Below are 20,834 nucleotides of genomic sequence, written 5' to 3'. Positions count from 1 at the left end.
TTTGCCCACTAATCCCCTATGTGGGACTTTATCAAAGGCTTTCTGAAAGTCCAGGTACACTACATCCACTGGCTCTCCCTTGTCCATTTTCATAGTTACATCCTCAAAAAATTCCAGAAGGTTACTCAAGCATGATTTGCCCTTCGTAAATCCATGCTGACTTGGACCGATCCTGTTACTGCTATCCAAATGTGTCGTAATGTCATCTTTTATCATTGACTCCAGCATCTTTCCCACCAGCGGCGTCAGGCTAACCGGGCTATAATTCCCTGTTTTCTCTCTTCCTCCCTTCCTGAAGAGAGGGACAACATTAGCCACCCTCCAATCCACAGGAACTGATCCTGAATCTATAGAGCATTGGAAAATGATTACCAATGCGTCCACGATTTCTAAAGCCACCTCCTTAAGTACCCTGGGATGCAGACCATCAGGTCCCGGGGACTTATCAGCCTTCAGACCCAACAGCCTATCCAACACCATTTCCTGCCTAATATAAATCATTGATCTCTGTGACCCCGCACTGGTGCCTTGACTGGGACGCTCACTCTCCCGTTCTGCTCTTGACACTGCTGGACTCTGTCAGTACCCTGCTTGAATTCGTCTGCCTCCTGTGCTCCTCACTCGCCCCGAGTCATCTTGACCCTGGTTTCCTTCCCTCTTCTCTTGCCCTCACCTCCAAGAGGACCAGCAACTCCATCGCGGGTTTGGAGGCGTGTGTGCCTCAGCGACCCGGAGAGCTCTGCTGGCTGGAGTCAGTGCTCTTGGTCGGGTCACCCAAGCCAAACAGGTCAAAGGGTAGAGGCCAGACTGAGAGTGGCCCACCGGTCCTCCTGGTTCGGGAGGGGTTCAGCGAAACGCCAGCGGGGTAACGGGAGGTGGGTCGGTGACTCCTCGCTCCCTGCGCGCCTTCGGGCCGGGGGGAACCGCGGTGGTGGAGGGGAACTCACCGTTGGATGTGGAAGCTCAGGTAGCTGAGGACGCTGCTGCTGGGGAGGAAGGTGATGCTCATGCAGGTGAGGAGGTGCCAGTTCCGCAGGTCGCCCATGCCTCCGGCCCGGGGAGGGTTGCAGGTCTGCTTAATCAGCTGGCAGTAGATCTCGTCGCGGAGCGACTCCAGGTCCAGGCCGGTCTGCAGGATCCCCTGGATGAGCGGGATGGGATCTCGCTCGGTCTCCAGTTGCTGCAGGGAGTTGAAGACCTTGAGTGCTTCATCCTGAAGGTTTGTGTAACCTTTCGCGCTCCTGGCTGCAAGAAAGGGCGAAGAGCTGGCGTCAGCACTCCTGGAGCCACAGCTTCCGGTTCAGAACCTCAGCGCTTGGGAGCGACAAAGGTTAGAGTGGAGGAACAGGCCCTTCTGCCCGTAATCTGCATACTAGCCCCCCAACCACCAGCATAAGGGAGATTGGCGTCTCCTGCAGACTCCCCCACTATAGGAAACATCCTCTCCACATCCACTCTATCTGTGTCCTCTGGTCCTAGACTCCCCCCACTATAGGAAACATCCTCTCCACATCCACTCTATCTGTGTCCTCTGGTCCTAGACTCCTCCACTATAGGAAACATCCTCTCCACATCCACTCTATCTGTGTCCTCTGGTCTGAGACTCCCCCACTATAGGAAACATCCTCTCCACATCCACTCTATCTGTGTCCTCTGGTCCTAGACTCCCCCACTATAGGAAACATCCTCTCCACATCCACTCTATCTGCGTCCTCTGGTCCTAGACCCCCCCACACTATAGGAAACATCCTCTTCACATCCACTCTATCTGTGTCCTCTGGTCCTAGACTCTCCCACTACAGGAAACATCCTCTCCACATCCACTCTATCTGTGCCCTCTGGTCCTAGACTCCCCCACTATAGGAAACATCCTCTCCACATCCACTCTGTCCGTGTCCTCTGGTCCTAGACTCCCCCACTATAGGAAACATCCTCTTCACATCCACTCTATCAAGGCCTTTGATAGGTTTCAATGAGATCATCCCTCACTCTTCTGAATTCCAGCAAGTACAGGCCCAGAGGCATCAAACACTTTTCATATGACAAGCCTTTCAATCCTGGAATCATTTTCATGAACCTCCTTTGAGCCCTCTCCAGTTTTAGCACATCCTTTCTCAGATGAGGGGCCTAAAGGCTCCAAGTGAGGCCTCACCGGGGCCTTATAAAGTCTCAACGTTATATCCTTGCTTTTATATTTGAAATGAATGCTAACATTGCACTTGCCTTCCTCACCACAGACTCAACCTGCAAGTCAACCCTGTGGGAATCCTGCACAAGGACTCCCAAGCCCCTTTGCACCTCAGAGTTTTGAATTTTCTCTCCAGTTAGAAAAGATTGTGCCCTTTCTCTTGTCACAGAGCAAACCCGAGGTGAGTCATGAAGCACAGCCTCTTCCCAGTTCCATCTGCTGCTGGACTGATTTGTACTTATCCCCATTACCCCGATAACTCCACACCCTTCACCTAAGTGCAGAGCACACAAAATGCTGCAGGAACGTGGCAGGCCGGACAGCATCCATGGAAGGGAATAAAGAGTTGATATTTCAGGCTGAGTGCATTGTCCCGATGAGGGGTCTTGGCCTGAAACGTCGACTGTTTATTCCTCTCCATAGATGCTGCCTGACCTGCTGAGTTCCTCCAGCATGTTGTGAGTGTCTGTGTGTGTGGATATGAGTGTGCGTGTGTGTATGTGAGTGTGTCTGTCAGTGTGTGTGTTTGTGTCTGTGAGTGTCTGTGTATGTGTGTGTCTGTGTGTGTATGAGTGTCTGTGTCTGCGTGTGTGTGTTTGTGTCTGTGAGTGTCTGTGTGTGTGTATGTGAGTGTGTCTGTGTGTGTGTATGTGTATCTATGTCTGCATGTGTGTGTTTGTGTCTGTGAGTGTCTGTGTGTGTATGTGAGTGTGTGTGTGTGTTTATGTGTGTCTGTGAGTTTCTGCGTGTGTGTTTGTGTCTGTGAGTGTTTGTGTGTGTATGTGAGTGTGTGTGCGTGTGTGAATGTGTGTGTATATGTGTGTCTGTGATTGTCTGTGTATGTGTGTGCGTGTTTGTGTGTGTGTGTGTGTGTGTGTATGTGTGTGTGTGTATGTGTTGCTCTGGATTTCCAGCATCTACAGAATCTCTCAAGTTTATTGCCCTGAATTTTACAAAGCACCTTTCGAATTTCCGAATCCACTGGCTTTCACTCCCTTCCCTCTCCATTCCCTGAGTCAGCCTCCCTCAGACCTGATCCAGTCCTGCCTCTGTGCGCTAGGTCTGCGCATACACTGTGGTGCGTTGTCACCTACCGCAGTAGCTGGCGGCTCCGTAGGGGAACGGGAGGAGAGGGGCGTAGAGTGGCTTCTGGCTGTGCTGCAGAATGGGATTCCATTTATAAATCTGCTCCACCGTTTCTGTGTTGGACACATTCTCCTGGAAGAAAGGGGCAAAGCAGAGGCTGGAGGCTGAGAACCATCAGAGTCCATCGTACAGAGGGCAGCCACGTTCCACCCGGGCCAGCGGGAAACCCGAACTGCCTCTCCTGCTCAGTGTAACAGGCTGGAGAGAGAGACAGAGCCTGGAGACAGGACACGAGAGCGGACAGAGAACGCAGGAACGTACAGGCCAGAGAGAGAGAGAGAGAGAGAGAGAGAGAGAGAGAGAGAGAGACAGACAGACTGACTGGAGACAGGACACGAGAGCAGACAGAGAACGCAGGAACGTAGAGGCCGGAGAGAGAGAGAGAGCCTGGAGACAGGATAGAGAGCGGACAGAGAACGTAGAAAGGTACGGGCCGGAGAGAGAGAGAGAGAGAGCCTGGAGACAGGATAGAGAGCGGACAGAGAATGCAGGAACGTACAGTCTGGAGAGAGAGAGAGCCTGGAGACAGGACACGAGAGCGGGCAGAGAACGTGCAAACGTACAGTGAAAGTACAGGCCCTTCAGATGTGCTGATTCAGTTAAATTAGCGATCAAATGGAAAATCTAACGTGGTATTTAGTGCCAGCATCTCTTCCTGCCAATGGTGACGAGGACCTTAATGTTGAGAAAACATGCCTTTCGTTCCTATGAAGTCATTCGTTTCAAAGTACCAGAGTGTCCGGTCCACGGACAGTGACAGAGGAGAGGACTGTGAGGGGGAGATTGAGAACAGTGAGGGGGGAGAGTGGGGATAGCAAGGGGTAGAGTGATGGGAGGACGGTAAGGGGAGATAGAGGGGCAGAGAGTGAGGTCAGTGACGGGGAGATTGAGAACAGTGAGGAGGGAGAGTGATTTCCACGGGCTGCGATTCCCTGGTGATTCTGATCGTCTCTCCCACGGGCTGTGAATCGTGAGCCTACTTGAGGCTGTGCTCACCCCATCGACTGGACGACAGCTCTTCACATCGCGACCCTGTATGTTGTAGAGTTTGGAAAGGCTCTGTGTACTCAGGTGGGGAATCTCCCAGTTTCCCACTCGGTAGGCGTAAAGAAAACTTTGGGCACATTGCCCTTCATAGAGCAAAGTACTGGGTCCAGGATGTTGTGTGTGTGTGTGTGTGTGTGTGTGTGCGTGTGTGTGTGTCTGCGTGCGTGTGTGTCTGCGTGCGTGTGTGTGTAGGGAGTGTGTGTGTGTGTGTGTGTGTAGGAGTGTGTGTGTGTGCGTGTCTGCGTGCGTGTGTGTGTAGGGAGTGTGTGTGTGTGTGTGTGTGTGTGTAAGGAGTGTGAGTGTGTGTGTGTATGTGTGTAGGGAGTGTATGTGCGTGTGTGTAGGGAGTGTGAGTGTGTGTGTGTGTATGTGTGTAGGGAGTGTGTGCGCGCGCGCGTGTGTGTGTGTGTAGAGTGTGTGTGTGTGTGTAGGGAGTGTGCGTGTGTGTGTGTATATAGAGTGTGCGTGTGTGTGTGTATATAGAGTGTGCGTGTGTATATAGAGTGTGCGTGTGTGTGTGAGTGTGTGCGTGTGTAGGGAGTGTGTGTGTGTGTGCATGCGTGTGTGTGCGTGTCTGCGTGCGTGTGTGTGTGTGTCTGCGTGCGTGTGTGTGTGTAGGGAGTGTGTATAGAGTGTGTGTGCATGCGTGTGTGTGCGTGTGTGCGTGCGTGTGTGTGTGTGTCTGCGAGTGTGAGTGTGTGTGTGTGTAGGGAGTGTGTGTGTGCCTGCGTGAGTGTGTGTGTGCGTGAGTGTGTGTGTGTGTAGGGAGTGTGTGTGTGCCTGCGTGAGTGTGTGTGCATGCGTGTGTGTGCGTGTGTGCGTGCGTGTGTGTGTGTGTCTGCGAGTGTGAGTGTGTGTGTGTGTAGGGAGTGTGTGTGTGCCTGCGTGAGTGTGTGTGTGCGTGAGTGTGTGTGTGTGTAGGGAGTGTGTGTGTGCCTGCGTGAGTGTGTGTGTGTGCGTGAGTGTGTGTGTGTGTGTCTGCGTGCGTGAGTGTGAGTGTGTGTTTACCAAGCACTCTCCAACACAATCCGCTGGGACCTCATTCCCTGGAGTGTAGCAGAACGAGGGGAGATGTGATGCAGGTATGCTCAGTCATATTACTGAGGAGTGTGGAGGAACAAGGGGATCTTTGAAAGTGTTGTCACAGGTAGACGGGGCCGCAAAGAAAGCTTCAGGCATGTTGGCCTGCATAAGTCAATGTACCGAGTACCGGAGATGAGAGGTTATGTTGATGGTGCATGAGGTGTTGGTGAGGCCTAATTTGGAGTATTGTGCACAGGTTTGGTCACCTACCCACAGGAAGGATGTCAATAATATTGAAAGAGTGCAGAGGAAATTTATAAGGATGTTGCAGGGACTTATGGACCTGAGTTATAAGGAAAGATTGAATAGGTTAGAACTTTATTCCTTGTGTTGGGCACGTGGCCAAGTGGTTAAGGCATTCGTCTAGTTACCTCAAGGTTGCTAGTTCGAGCCTCAGTTGTGGCAGCGTGTTTGTGCCCTTGAGCAAGGCACTTAACCAGACATTGCTCTAGTCTGTGCGAGGAGTGGCGCCCCACACAGACTTCCAATCTGCGCCCTGTAAGGCATGAAAATGCCTGACGCAGGCCTCTGAAGGTCTGAGTCAACGTTCCCTCCCCCCGTATTCCTTAGAACATTGAAGATTGAGAGGAGGTTTGACAGAGGAATACAAAACTATGAGGGGTATAGATAGGGTAAGTGCAAGCTGGCTTTTTGCACTGAGGTTGGGCGGGACTGAAACCAGAGGTCGTGAGTTCAGGGTGACAGGTGAAAAGTTTAAGGGGAACATGAGGGGAAGCTTCTGCACTCAGAGGGCGGTGAGAGTGTGGAACGAGCTGCTGGTGTAAGAGCTTGATTTCAACATGGAAGAGAAGTTTGGACGGGTACGTGGATGGGAGAGGTGTGGTCCCGGTGCAGGTCGATGGGAGCAGGCAGCTTAACAGCTTTCAGCACGGACTAGACGGGCCGAGGGGCCTGTTTCTGTGCTGTGCTTTACCGTGGCTCTGATATCGACGGGGGAAGTACAACGTCATGAGAAGATTACCTTGATGTCCCCGATGAGCAGCAAGGTGGGTGTCTGGACAGGAGCTTTGCTGCTGATGACGCCCTGCACCGCCCGTGTCCACTGAATGCACTCGCTTAACTTTTTGGTGTAGAGCTCGTAGTGATTCTTCCGACCGTAGACTGTGATATTCCAGTACCCTGAAAGGAATCGTGAGGCATCCCTTACTCCACCAACGTGGACTGGCCGTAGCTGGGAGATGGAACGGCAGCAGAGGTAGTGGGAAAGGGGGAATTTCGGGATTTCGATGGGAAGTTGAAAAGCAGAGCCGTTGTGCTACATTCCAAGGGAACAGAGGAGAGGTGATTAAAGAGCTTAAAGGGCTGGAGTGTTGTGGGGTCTTTCGGTACACACACCGGTCCTCATCGACGGACCAGAGGTTTAGAAAGGGTGAGCCATTTCAAGTTCCTGTGTCTCCCAGGATCTATCCTGGACCCAACATATCGACACAGTTACATAGTTGGGGAATTGAGGGTTGTGGGGAAAAGGCAGGTGGGTGGAGATGAGTCCATGGTCAGATCAGCCACGATCTTACTGAATGGCGGGGCAGGCTCGACGGGCCGGATGGCCTACTCCTGCTCCTATTTCTGATGTTCCTGTTAGGTCAGTGCCCATATCTCATCAGGAGTCTGAGGAGATGTGGCCTGTCTTCAGCGACTCTCACCGGTTTCTACTGATGAGCTGTGGAGGGCATTCTGACTGGCTGCATCATTGCCTGGTACGGGGTGGGCTGGGTGGGGGGCTACTGCACAGGATTCAGAATCACCGGCACGCGTCGTGACATTTGTTAACTTGGCGGTGGCAGTTCAATGCAATGCATGATAATATAGGGGAAAAGACTGAATTACAGTAAGTTGATTTTTTTAGCCAGAGGGTGCTTAATCTATGGAATTAGTTGCCACGGGCAGCAGTGGAGGCCGTCATTGGGTGTATTTACGGCAGAGATTGGTAGGTATCTGAGTAGTCAGGGCATCAAAGGTTATGGTGAGAAGGCGGGGGAGTGGGACTAAATGGGAGAATGGATCAGCTCATGATAAAATGGCGGAGCAGACTCGATGGGCCGAATGGCCGATTTCTGCTCCTTTGTCTTACGGTCTTATAAATAGTTAAATTAAATAAGTAGCGCAAAGCTGGAAATTAAAAAATTAATGAGGTAGTGTTCATGGGTTCAGAAATTGGATGGCAGAGGGGAAGAAGCTGTTCCTGAATCATTGAGTGTGTGTCTTCAGGCTCCTGTACCTCCTCCCTGATGGCAGAGGGGAAGAAGCTGTTCCTGAATCGTTGAGTGTGTGTCTTCAGGCCCCTGTACCTCCTCCCTGATGGCAGAGGGGAAGAAGCTGGCCCTGAATCGTTGAGTGTGTGTCTTCAGGCTCCTCTACCTCCTCCCTGATGGTAGAGGGGAAGAAGCTGTTCCTGAATCGTTGAGTGTGTGTCTTCAGGCTCCTGTGCCTCCTCCCTGATGGCAGAGGGGAAGGAGCTGTTCCTGAATCATTGAGTGTGTGTCTTCAGGCTCCTGTACCTCCTCCCTGATGGCAGAGGGGAAGGAGCTGTTCCTGAATCGTTGAGTGTGTGTCTTCAGGCCCCTGTACCTCCTCCCTGATGGCAGAGGGGAAGAAGCTGTTCCTGAATCGTTGAGTGTGTGTCTTCAGGCTCCTGTACCTCCTCCCTGACGGCAGGGGAAGAAGCTGTTCCTGAATCACTGAGTGTGTGTCTTCAGGCTCCTGTACCTCCTCCCTGATGGCAGAGGGGAAGAAGCTGGTCCTGAATCTTTGAGTGTGTGTCTTCAGGCTCCTCTACCTCCTCCCTGATGGTAGAGAGGAAGAAGCTGTTCCTGAATCGTTGAGTGTCTGTCTTCAGGCTCCTGTGCCTCCTCCCTGATGGCAGAGGGGAAGAAGCTGTTCCTGAATCACTGAGTGTGTGTCTTCAGGCTCCTGTACCTCCTCCCTGACGGCAGAGGGGAAGGAGCTGTTCCTGAATCGTTGAGTGTGTGTCTTCAGGCCCCTGTACCTCCTCCCTGATGGCAGAGGGGAAGAAGCTGTTCCTGAATCGTTGAGTGTGTGTCTTCAGGCTCCTGTACCTCCTCCCTGATGGCAGAGGGGAAGAAGCTGTTCCTGAATCGTTGAGTGTGTGTCTTCAGGCTCCTGTACCTCCTCCCTGACGGCAGGGGAAGAAGCTGTTCCTGAATCACTGAGTGTGTGTCTTCAGGCTCCTGTACCTCCTCCCTGATGACGGAGGGGAAGAAGCTGTTCCTGAATCGTTGAGTGTGTTTCTTCAGGCTCCTGTACCTCCTCCCTGATGGCAGGGGAAGAAGCTGTTCCTGAATCACTGAGTGTGTGTCTTCAGGCTCCTGTACCTCCTCCCTGATGGCGGAGGGGAAGAAGCTGTTCCTGAATCACTGAGTGTGTGTCTTCAGACTCCTGTACCTCCTCCCTGATGGCAGAGGGGAAGAAGCTGTTCCTGAATCGTTGAGTGTGTGTCTTCAGGCCCCTGTACCTCCTCCCTGATGGCAGAGGGGAAGGAGCTGTTCCTGAATCGTTGAGTGTGTGTCTTCAGGCCCCTGTACCTCCTCCCTGATGGCAGAGGGGAAGAAGCTGTTCCTGAATCGTTGAGTGTGTGTCTTCAGGCTCCTGTACCTCCTCCCTGACGGCAGGGGAAGAAGCTGTTCCTGAATCACTGAGTGTGTGTCTTCAGGCTCCTGTACCTCCTCCCTGATGGCAGAGGGGAAGAAGCTGGTCCTGAATCTTTGAGTGTGTGTCTTCAGGCTCCTCTACCTCCTCCCTGATGGTAGAGAGGAAGAAGCTGTTCCTGAATCGTTGAGTGTCTGTCTTCAGGCTCCTGTGCCTCCTCCCTGATGGCAGAGGGGAAGAAGCTGTTCCTGAATCACTGAGTGTGTGTCTTCAGGCTCCTGTACCTCCTCCCTGACGGCAGAGGGGAAGGAGCTGTTCCTGAATCGTTGAGTGTGTGTCTTCAGGCCCCTGTACCTCCTCCCTGATGGCAGAGGGGAAGAAGCTGTTCCTGAATCGTTGAGTGTGTGTCTTCAGGCTCCTGTACCTCCTCCCTGATGGCAGAGGGGAAGAAGCTGTTCCTGAATCGTTGAGTGTGTGTCTTCAGGCTCCTGTACCTCCTCCCTGACGGCAGGGGAAGAAGCTGTTCCTGAATCACTGAGTGTGTGTCTTCAGGCTCCTGTACCTCCTCCCTGATGACGGAGGGGAAGAAGCTGTTCCTGAATCGTTGAGTGTGTTTCTTCAGGCTCCTGTACCTCCTCCCTGATGGCAGGGGAAGAAGCTGTTCCTGAATCACTGAGTGTGTGTCTTCAGGCTCCTGTACCTCCTCCCTGATGGCGGAGGGGAAGAAGCTGTTCCTGAATCACTGAGTGTGTGTCTTCAGACTCCTGTACCTCCTCCCTGATGGCAGAGGGGAAGAAGCTGTTCCTGAATCGTTGAGTGTGTGTCTTCAGGCCCCTGTACCTCCTCCCTGATGGTAGCAACGAGAAGAGGGCACGTCCTGGGTGGTGGGGATGCTTAGTGATGGACGCCACCTTTTTGAGGCATGGCTCCTTGACGATGTCCTGGGTGCTGAGGAGCCTGGTGCCCGTGATGGAGATGACTATGTCTACAACTCTCTGCAGCTAACTTCGATCCTGTGCAGTAGTCCTCCAGCAACCCCCGACCCCATCATACGTTAGAATGCTCTCCACGGCACACCTGTAGAAGTTTTTGAGTGTTTTAGGTGACATACCAGATCTCAAAACTTCTTTGTAACTGCTTCGATATGCTGGGCCCAGGATGGATCCTCAGAGAAATCAATACCCAGGACCTCGAGACTGCGCGGCCTCTCAGGAAAAACTGCAGAGAGTTGCGAACTCAGTCATCTCCATCCTGGGCACCGGCCTCCCCAACATCCAGGGCATCTTCCAGGAGTGATGCCTCGAAAAGGCAGCGTCCATCAGTGAGGACCCCCATCCCCCTCTTCTCACTGCTACCATCAGGGAGGAGGTACAGGAGCCTGAAGACACACACTCAACGATTCAGGAACAGCTTCTTCCCCTCCTCCATCAGGGAGGAGGTACAGGAGCCTGAAGACACACACTCAGCGATTCAGGAACAGCGTCTTCCCCTCTGCCATCAGGGAGGAGGTACAAGAGCCTGAAGACACACACTCAATGATTCAGGAACAGCTTCTTCCCCTCTGCCATCAGGGAGGAGGTACAGGAGCCTGAAGACACACACTCAATGATTCAGGAACAGCTTCTTCCCCTCTGCCATCATATCCCTGAACGGACAATGAACCCGTGAACACTAACTCACTACTATTTTAAGCACTGCTCATTTACAAGGATGTCGCCTGGATTGGGGGGCATGCCTTATGAGAACAGGTTGAGTGAACTTGGAGCGACGGAGGATGAGAGGTGACCTGATCGAGGTTTATAAGATGATGAGGGGCTTTGATCGTGTGGATAGTCAGAGGCTTTTTCCCAGGGCTGAAGTGGCTAACAGGAGAGGGCAGAGTTTTAAGGTGCTTGGAAGTAGGTACTGAGGGGATGTCAGGGGTAAGTTTTCCACACAGAGAGTGGTGAGTGCGTGGAATGCACTGCCAGCGACGGTGGGGGAAGTGGATACGATAGGGTCTTTTAAGAGCCTCTTAGATAGGTACATGGAGCTTAGAAAAATAGAGGGCTACGCGGAAGGGAAATTCTAGGCAGTTTCTAGAGTAGGTTACATGCTCGGCACAACATTGTGGGCCGAAGGTCCTGTAGCGTGTTGTAAATTTCTATATTCTGTGTTCTATATATACTTCCTGTAATTTACAGTTTTAATTATGGTGCATTACAAAGTGCCACTACCGCGTAACAACAAATTTAACGGCATATGCCGATTCTGATTCTGACATCGGGAGTTTTTCAGGGGCAGTGGTGAGCTGTTTAATCAGGAAGTTGGGCGGCAGCCGATTTCCTTATCAGCAGCTTTGCTCGTGCAGCCGGGTGTGTTAAGCCAGCGAGGCGGGTGGGGACCGGACCCAGGAGGATGGCACCCCAGCCCCACGACGCTCCCACCGCAGGCCTGGGCTGTGGGACTCTCCGCCCGATGATGTACCTGTCCTTCTGAAGCAGCTGCTGTCGGCTCCTTGGATCGAGCACAGGCTGGTGAGCACTATGGAGCCCAGCCGCCCGGCGCTGGGAGTGTTGCTGCTGTAGACGTCCAGCGAGTCCTGAGTGAGCACGAACCAGCGTTTCCGAACCCTCGGCCAGGGCACCTTCGTGCCGGTGGGCAGCTGTAGGAAGAGCCAGCCTGGGGGGAGGCAGAGACAGGCAGCCGATCAGTCCCCGGAACTCCAAGCAGACCGTTCCGTTCCCCTGCCCCTCTCAACCCTGCCTTTCTCAGAGCCCCCCTCGCCTGCCGCTGTTTCTGGAAGCACACCTGCCTCCTAACGGCTCGGAAGCAAATCTTCGACCCAGCAACTCCTCCAGCTTTTGTCAGCCGCTTGGCTACCTCGTGACACCTCTCGTCTCGAATCTTTGTGCCAGGACGGGATGTACATCTGTTGCCTACTGCCGCCTTCTACCCCTCGGAGAACTCCACAGTCGATCTTTCGGGCCAAGACCCCTTCATTGGGGGTGGGGGGGCTGAAGCCAGAATAAACAGGTGGGGGGGGAGGAGGGGAAAGAGGACAAGCTGACAGGTGAGACCAGGTGAGTGGGTGGGTGGGGGAGGGGGAGGAGGACAAGGTGACAGGTGAGACCAGGTGAGTGGGTGGGTGGGGGAGGGGGAGGAGGACAAGGTGACAGGTGAGACCAGGTGAATGGGTGGGTGGGGGAGGGGGAGGAGGACAGGGTGACAGGTGAGACCAGGTGAGTGGGTGGGTGGGGGAGGGGGAGGAGGACAAGGTGACAGGTGAGACTAGGTGAGGGGGAAGGTAGGTGGGTGGGGGAGGGGAGGACGATAATGTGCAGGTGAGACCAGGTGAGGGGGATGGTGGGTGGGTGGGGATGGGGGAGGAGAACAAGCTGACAGGTGACAGGTGAGACCAAGTGAGGGGGAAGCTGGGAGGGGAGCTGAATAAAGATGAGATTTATGCTGATAGGTGTCCACTGGCTGGTACAGACACACTGGGGAAAAATAGCCTACTTTCTTGGTTTACAGTATGGGTCTGAAACACTAGCACACTGGAACTCTGGATCTGGGAGCACTGGGCCTGGATCATTACAATCTCTGGGACACTGGCACCCTGGGATTCTGAGGCACTGGGATCCGGAGGTCATTGGGCCTGAATCATGACAACCTCTGGGACACTGGCACCCTGGGACCCTGGGGCACTGGAACTTTGGATCTGGAGGCACCGAGCCTGGATCATGACAGTCTCTGGGACACTGGCACCCTGGGGCACTGGGACTTTGGGACTGAAGGGCACTGGTACTTTGGATCTGGAGGGCACTGGGCCTGGATCATGACAATCTCTGAGACACTGGCACCCTGGGACTCTGGGACTTTGATATGGGAGCACTGGGCATGGATCATGTCAATCTCTGAGAAACTGGCACCCTGGGACTCTGGGGCACAGGGATTTTGGTATGGGAGCACTGGGCCTGGATCATGACAATCTCTGGGACACTGGCACCCAGGGACTCTGGGGCACTGGGAGCTGATTCTGCCCTGGCTCACACGACCTCACTTGTAATAGCGATAGAAATCTCAACCCTCACCTTGGATGACGATGTCCCCTTCCACAGTTATTGACTCCCTTTTCGCTTTTTGGTTGATCAGATGCCTCATCTCCTCCGGAGGTTCTGAACTGAATCAAAATATTTAAACTTTATTGAGGTGGGACTGGGTTACGGAGGAGGAAAATCACACTGACTTCCCAAGGAAGAGGACACACCCAGATCTGAGCCGCTCCCCCTCCGGGCTGGCAGGCAGTGCTGCTGGACGTCACCACTTACCTGTCGTGGATCTCGGGGTCCCCCACACTCTGATCGGAAGGAACCTGCGGCAGGAAGAGATTCGTCATCAGAGCAAGAGCGACAGAGACCGGGCAGGGCCGAGGGAGGCTGAACACGGGTGTGGCCGGGAGGTATGGGCTGGTGATCTATGGATCAGGGCCCCCTACCATTCAGGATGTGCTCTGTACTTGCTGCTGCCATCAGGAAGGAGGTGCAGGAGCCTCAGGTCCCACACCACCAGGTTCAGGAACAGTTATTACCCCTCAACCATCAGGAAGGAGGTACAGGAGCCTCAGGACCCACACAACCAGGTTCAGGAACAGTTATTACCCTCTCAACCATCAGGAAGGAGGTACAGGAGCCTCAGGTCCCACACCACCAGGTTCAGGAACAGTTATTACCCCTCAACCATCAGGAAGGAGGTACAGGAGCCTCAGGACCCACACAACCAGGTTCAGGAACAGTTATTACCCTCTCACAGTTATTACCCTCTTATTACCCGGTGATGGCCGGGTATTCATTAGTCTCACAGCCTGAGGGAAGGAGCTGTTACCCAGTCTGACAGTCCTAGTCCTGATGCTCCTGTACCTCCTCCCTGATGGTCGTGGGTCAGGGAGATTGTGGGATGGGTGGTAGGGACCCTCAGCAATGCTCCCGGTAAATATCCCAAACTGGGGGGAGGGAGACCCCAGTGATCCTCTCGGTTTTTACTGTTCTCTGTAGGGTCTTGTGGCCCAATGTCTCGCAGCTTCCGTGTCTCCCAATGATGCAGCCAGACGGGAGACTGTCTGTTGTTAGAGTGGGGGTGGGGAACCTTGCCCGGCCCAGTCTCCTCAGAGTATGTGGGCGATACTTATCTGTAACTTTAACCTAAGTTTAGATCAGCCCAACCTTTCCCCCTCTCCAACAACACACCCAAAGTGCTGGAGGAGCTCAGCAGGTCGGGCAGCATCCGTGGAAACGATCAAACAAGTCCACGTTTCGGGCCGAGACCCTTCAATGGGACTGGAAAAGAAGACGGGGGGGGGGGGTGGTGCGGTTGTGGAAGATGCCAGAATAAAAAGGTGGGGGGGGGGGAGAGGAGGGGGGACTAGCGTGAAGGTGACGGGTGAAATCACATTTTGAGGGCAAATTTGTAGATCTGGCATTTTGCGTGTGTGATGGGTGAAGCCCGGTGAGTGGGGAAGGGTGAAGGGCTGGAGAGGAAGGAATCTGATAGGAGAGGAGAGTGGACCGTGGGAGAGAGGGAAGGAGGAGGAGATAGGCTGGTGAGGAGAGGTGAGAGACCAGAGTGGGGAATAGAAGAAGAAGGGGGGGGGGGGGAAGGAATTTTTTTTTTAACCGGAAGGAGAAATCGATATTCATGCCATCAGCTTGGGGACTACCCAGACGGAGTATAAGGTAAACACAAAACAATCTGCAGATGCTGGGGTCAAAGCAACACTCACAACGCGCTGGAGGAACTCAGCAGGTCGGGCAGCATCCGTGGAAATGATCAGTCAATGTTTCGGGCCGGAACCCTTCGTCAGGACTGAAGAGGGAGGGGGCAGAGGCCCTATAAAGAAGGTGGGGGGAGGGTGGGAAGGAGAAGGTTGGCAGGTTCCAGGTGAAAAACCAGTAAGGGGAAAGATAAAGGGATGGGGGAGGAGAGGCAGGGAGGGGATAGGCAGCAAAGGTGAAGAAGGAATAGGGGAAAACACAATGGGTAGTAGAAGGAGGCGGAACCATGAGTGAGGTGATAGGCAGCTGGGGGAGGGGGCAGAGTGAAATAGGGATAGGGGAAGGGAGGGGGAGGGAATTACCGGAAGTTGGAGAATTCTACGTTCATACCAATGGGCTGGAGACTACCTAGACGGTATATGAGGTGTTGCTCCTCCAGCCTGAGTTTAGCCTCATCATGGCAGTAGAGGAGGCCATGTATGGACATATCTGAATGGGAGTGGGAAGCAGAGTTGAAGTGGGTGGCTACCGGGAGATCCTGTCTGTTGTGGCGGACGGAGCGGAGGTGCTCGATGAAGCAGTCCCCAATCTGCGTTGGGTTTCACCGATGTAGAGGAGGCCGCACCGGGAGCACCGAATGCAATAGATGACCCCAACAGACTCACAAGTGAAGTGTTGCCTCACCTGGAAGGACTGTTTGGGGCCCTGAATGGTGGCAAGAGAGAAGGAGTAGGGACAGGAGTAGGAGTATCAGGTGTTGCTCATCCCACCCTGAGGGTGGCCCCTTTGTGGAACAGGAGGGAGCCATGGACTGACACGTTGGATCAGGAATGGAAATCGGATTTTAAATGTTGGGCCACTGGGAAGTTCTGCCTGTCGCGGATAGAGTTGGGGGGGGGGTGCTCGGACGACGCGCCCCCCCCCCCCCACTTTACGACAGGCCTCACCGATGTAGAGGCCACATCGGGAGCACTGGACACAACAGACAACCCCAGCAGATACACAGGTGATGTGTTGCCTCACCTGGAAGGACAATTTGGGGCCCTGAACGGAGGTGAGTGGGCAGGTGTCACACTCCTCCCGCTTGCGGGGATGAGTGCCGGGAAGTGGGGAGGGACGAGCGGGCAGGGGAATCACGGAGGGAGCGATCCCTGTGGAAATCAGAGGGAAGGGAAAGACGTGTTTAGTGGTAGGATCCCTTTGGAGATGGTGGAGGTTGTGAAAAATGCTGCGCTGGGTGTGCAGGCTCCCGGGGAGCTCTATCACCGTTAAGGCAGCAGGCAGATGGGGTGGGAGCGGATATTCGGGAAACGGAGGAGACGTGGGTAAGGGTAGCGTCAATGGCGGGGGGAGGGAAACCCCCGTTCTCTGAAGGAGGAGGATATCTCTGATGTCCTGGTAAGAGAAACTGCATCTTGGGAACAGATGCGGCGGTGGAGAAGGAACTGAAAACGGACTGGCATTTTTACCGGAGACAGGGTGGGAAGAGGGATAGTTGTGCAAGTTGGTGCGTTTAGAAAAGATGTCGGTCCACAGTTTGTCTCTCTTCTATGCTGCCCTGGAATTTTCCCTTGTCCTATCTTAGAACTTGTACATCTGCGCTTTCTTCTTCAGCCAGTGACAGCCACTTGAGATTAGACATCGTCCAGCTGAAGAAATTTCTCCTGACCGCAGCCACAGATTCAAACAGCACAAGAAAAGGCCATTCGGCCCATTGTACTCATCCTGTATCTCGGCTGGAGGTAATGGAAAACAAGCGGTGGAGGGTCTCTTTGAGATAGCACAGAAACGACTGTGATGTGTTTCACTTAGGAAGTCCGGATACAGGGTCCACGGCAGGATTGCTGGCTGTGCAGAGGTACAGAGGGATCTGGGCGGGGAGGGTCCACAGATCTCCCAGTGGGGTAGCGCAAGTTGATAGGGTGGTTGAGAAGGTGGGTGGTGTGTCGCCCTTCGTTGGTCAGGGGACTGAGTCCAAGAGACACGAGGTTATGTTTCAATAAAACGCCGGTTAGACCGCACGTGGAATGTTGTCTTCAGTTCTGGCCAGGAAGGACGTGGAAGCTTTAGAGAGGCTGCAGAAGAGATTCACCAGGATGCTGCCTGGATTAGAGAGGGTGCAGAGGAGATTCACCAAGGCGCTGCCTGGATTAGAGAGGGTGCAGAGGAAATTCACCAGGATGCTGCCTGGATTAGAGAGGGTGCAAAGGAGATTCACCAGGACGCTGCCTAGATTAGAGAGGGTGCAGAGGGAGATTCACCAAGGCGCTGCCTGGATTAGAGAGGGTGCAGAGGAGATTCAGCAGGATGCTGCCTGGATTACAGAGGGAACAGAGGAGATTCACCAGGATGCTGACTGGATTAGAGAGGGTGCAGAGGAGATTCACCAGGATGCTGCCATTAGAGAGGCTGCAGAGGAGATTCACCAGGATGCTGTCTGGATTAGAGAGGCTGCAGAGGAGATTCACCAGGATGCTGCCTGGATTAGAGGGGGTGCAGAGGAGATTCACTAGGATGCTGCCTGGATTAGAGAGGCTGCAGAGGAGATTTACCAGGATGCTGCCTGATTGGAGAGGGTGCAGAGGAGATTCACCAGGATGCTGCCTGGATTAGAGAGGGTGCAGAGGAGATTTACCAGGATGCTGCCCGGATTAGAGAGGGTGCAGAGGAGATTCACCAGGATGCTGCCTGGATTAGAGAGGGTGCAGAGGAGATTCACCAGGATGCTGCCTCGATTAGAGAGGGTTCAGAGGAGATTCACCAGGGTGCTGTCTGGATTAGAGAGGGTGTAGAGGAGATTCACCAGGATGCTGTCTGGATTAGAGAGGGTGCAGAGGAGATTCACCAGGATGCTGTCTGGATTAGAGAGGGTGCAGAGGAGATTCACCAGGATGCTGCCTGGATTAGAGAGGGTGCAGAGGAGATTCACCAGGATGCTGCCTCAATTAGAGAGGGTTCAGAGGAGATTCACCAGGGTGCTGTCTGGATTAGAGAGGGTGTAGAGGAGATTCACCAGGATGCTGTCTGGATTAGAGAGGGTGCAGAGGAGATTCACCAGGATGCTGCCTGGATTAGAGAGGATGTTTTATGAGGATAGGTTGAGCGAGCCAGGGCTTCTCTCTTTGGAGCGAAGGAGGGTGAGAGGTGACTTGATAGAGGTGGACAAGATGATGAGAGTGGAGAGCCAGAGAATTCCTCTCGGGGTGGAAATGGTTAAAGCCAGGGGGCATAATTTTGAGGTGATTGGAGGAAAGTGCAGTGGGGGGGGGGCGTTCATTACACAGAGGGTGGTGGGTGTGTGGAGCACACTGCCAGGGGTGCTGGGAGAGTCAGATACACTCTGAGCATAGAAACAGGCCCTTTGGCCCACAATATTGTGCTGAACGAAATAAATTAGTAATCAAACAACCAGCTAAACTCACCCCTTCTGCCTACGCAATGTCCACAATCCCTTCATTCCCCTCACATTCATGTGCTGATCTAAACGTCTCCAAAAATTCCCCGATGTATCAGCCTCTACCACCACCGCAGGCTGCTCACTCCAGACGCCCACCACTCTCAGAGTATAAAAGAAACAGCCCCCACACCTCCTTTGAAACTAACCCCTCTCACCTTCAATGCCTACCCTCTGGTATTAGATATTTCGACCCTGGGAAACAGACACTCGCCGTCCACTCTATCTAGGCCTCTCATAATCTGACAAACCTCTATCAGATCTCCCCTCGGCCTCCGACACTCCAGAGAAAACTCCCCAAGTTTATCCAGCCTTTCGTGACAGTACACGCCGCCTAAACCAGGCAGCATCCCAGCAACGCACACGGAACGCTGGAAGAGCTCAGCGGGCCAGGCAGCATCTGCGAAATGAACCAACCTGTTCATCCGTTTCCGTGGGGGGCCGCTGGGCCCCCTCCAGTGGTTTGTACGCAAGGCCTAGGATTTCCGGCACCTGCAGACGTCACCGCGTTTGTCATCGTCCCGGGTAAACTGCTTCGGCACCTTCTCCAAAGCCTCGACGATCCCCCTCACCCCCCCCCCCGGTCCTCCCCTCGGTGGGCCGGCCAGACCTCCGTGCGGCCTAACCCCAGGTTTACCAAGCTGCAATGCAACCTCCTGGCTTTTGAACTCTGTCCCTTGACCAAGGAAGGCAGGCGTGTCGTATGCCTGCTGAACCACTCTGTCGACCCACGTGACCACGGTCATCTTCCCAACATCTCCCAGGAGGACCATTCCTCCACCTTAACCATCCCCCTGAATACTTACACTAAACTAAGGACTAAGAATCTGGAGGCCAAAGAAAAGCCGTCTCCCTGAAACCCTGGAGGGAGGGAGATATCTAAGAGACTCTTAGACCTAGGCTGGCAGATGGATGATAGAAAAACGGAGGCCTATGTCTGCGGTGTCCGGGGTGTCCGGGGAGAGGGTAGGACCTTGAGTTGAAGGGGCTTGTCCTGTGCATTCTGGGGGCAGCTCACTCACCTCTGGTCCTTACCGGGCACTCAGCCTCTCACCTGCGGCTCCAAGTCGCGGTTTACACGCGACCGCGGGCCGCACTGCTTCGACAGGTGGGCTAAACCAGGCGGAGAGGGTGGGGGTAGCTCAGACGCTGGTGAGATGGGGACGTGCCACGTGAAGCCAGCTCCGGTGGGCTGCGCGGATCAGATCCGCAGCGCTTGGCGGGGAGCGAAGGACGTGGCGGGGCACGGGCAAAGTCACGGTCATCCACTGCAAGCCCAGTCTGTGTGACCTCGCTCGCACCACTGGGGCCGGACTCCTCCGGTCGAGAGACTGGCTTTTCTCCCTTTAAAAACGCTCCCGTTAGCCGCCAGATATGTGGGAGGAGAGGGCTGGGCCGGCCTGGGAGCGGGTTAGTGGGCCAGCACAATGTCGCGGGCCGAAGGGCTGGCACTCTGCTAGAATCTCCCGGTCTCCCTCCCTCCCCACACAGCCTCCAGTCCCGCGGCCGACCCCTGCTAACCCTCCGGCTGGCTGGCCTCGAGCGGAAGGAGTCAGGTCGCGGACGCCTGTGGGACCGCCGGCTCTGTAAACAGAGGCAGTGTACACAGCTGGGAAGGTCACGATGGGCATCTGTAAACACTGCTTTGGGCCACTGCTGCAGTTTCGGGGAGGGGGAAGCCTGTGGAGAAGAGATTTTTCTGATTTACCTGGGGACGCAGATGGCTAGTGACGCGAATGACAGGGCCACAGTTCGTGACCACAGTTTCTAGATGATAAGTATTGAAAACAGAGATGGTTGTATTGGAAAGCACAGCTGAGGGGCACAGGAGGGGACGGCAGCTGCCGCGTTCGAAAGGGAGCTGGGAGGAGAACCGGGAGCCAGTATCAACTTGACGGGCCGAAGGGGGCGTGTGAGGGGTTAACGCCGCTTCGGTCCCCCGCACCCCCCTGCCCCAGCACACTCACCGTCCTGACGGGCTGGTGCCGCACCTCCACCAGCTCCTCGGCGGTATCGGACTCCCCATAGTCCCGGCCCAGCAGGCTAAACCCTCTCCGGCAGCACAGCAGCCAACACAGACCTGGCACAGGCATCGGGACGTGGGCCTGGATCCCAGCCCCGCCAGCTCCCCTCCTCGGCGCCTGTCCTCAGCGGGGTCGGCCGCTGGGGCGGGCAGGGGGGCAGCCCCTGCTGCGGCTCCCAGTCTCCCACGGGCACTGGGAGCAGAGAGAGACGCACAGAGAGAGAGAGGCAGAGAGCAGCACTGTGTCCAGCGGCACCCTCCACACCGGCACTTGTGCGTCACCAGTCAGAAACACAGGCAACACCTCCTTGGCTGCTTGCATCATGAGGCCACTGGCGCTGGGCCAGGGCTGGGGAGGAGGAGCCCTGGCAGTGGACCAGATGTGGGGAGGAGCCCTGGCAGTGGGCCAGATGTGAGGGAGGAGCTCTGGCACTAGGCCAGATGTGGGGAGGAGCCCTGGCAGTGGACCAGATGTGGGGAGGAGCCCTGGCAGTGGACCAGATGTGGGGAGGAGCC

At 54.6% G+C, this 20,834-nt stretch overlaps 1 protein-coding gene across 2 annotated transcripts in view; it reads right to left on the bottom strand.

Moving 5' to 3' along the window:
• Window positions 1-20,593, bottom strand: part of plekhh3 (pleckstrin homology, MyTH4 and FERM domain containing H3) — a 54,866-nt gene extending 34,273 nt beyond the window's left edge. For both annotated transcript variants that reach the window (XM_072248740.1, XM_072248741.1), the window contains exons 1-7: window positions 20,263-20,593; window positions 13,402-13,445; window positions 13,165-13,253; window positions 11,558-11,752; window positions 6,447-6,604; window positions 3,283-3,406; window positions 948-1,245 (exon numbers count right to left, since the gene is read on the bottom strand). In XM_072248740.1, coding sequence (XP_072104841.1) covers window positions 948-1,245; window positions 3,283-3,406; window positions 6,447-6,604; window positions 11,558-11,752; window positions 13,165-13,253; window positions 13,402-13,445; window positions 20,263-20,388 — 1,034 coding nt within the window. In that variant the 5' untranslated portion in view covers window positions 20,389-20,593. The remainder of the gene's footprint in view (window positions 1-947; window positions 1,246-3,282; window positions 3,407-6,446; window positions 6,605-11,557; window positions 11,753-13,164; window positions 13,254-13,401; window positions 13,446-20,262) is intronic.
• Window positions 20,594-20,834: the final 241 nt, after the last annotated feature.

This window comes from Mobula birostris, chromosome X, assembly GCF_030028105.1.
Source record: "Mobula birostris isolate sMobBir1 chromosome X, sMobBir1.hap1, whole genome shotgun sequence".
NCBI lineage: Eukaryota > Metazoa > Chordata > Chondrichthyes > Myliobatiformes > Myliobatidae > Mobula > Mobula birostris.
The sequence above is the reverse complement of the archived record's forward strand: the minus strand, read 5'-3'. Positions and strand labels throughout refer to the sequence as shown.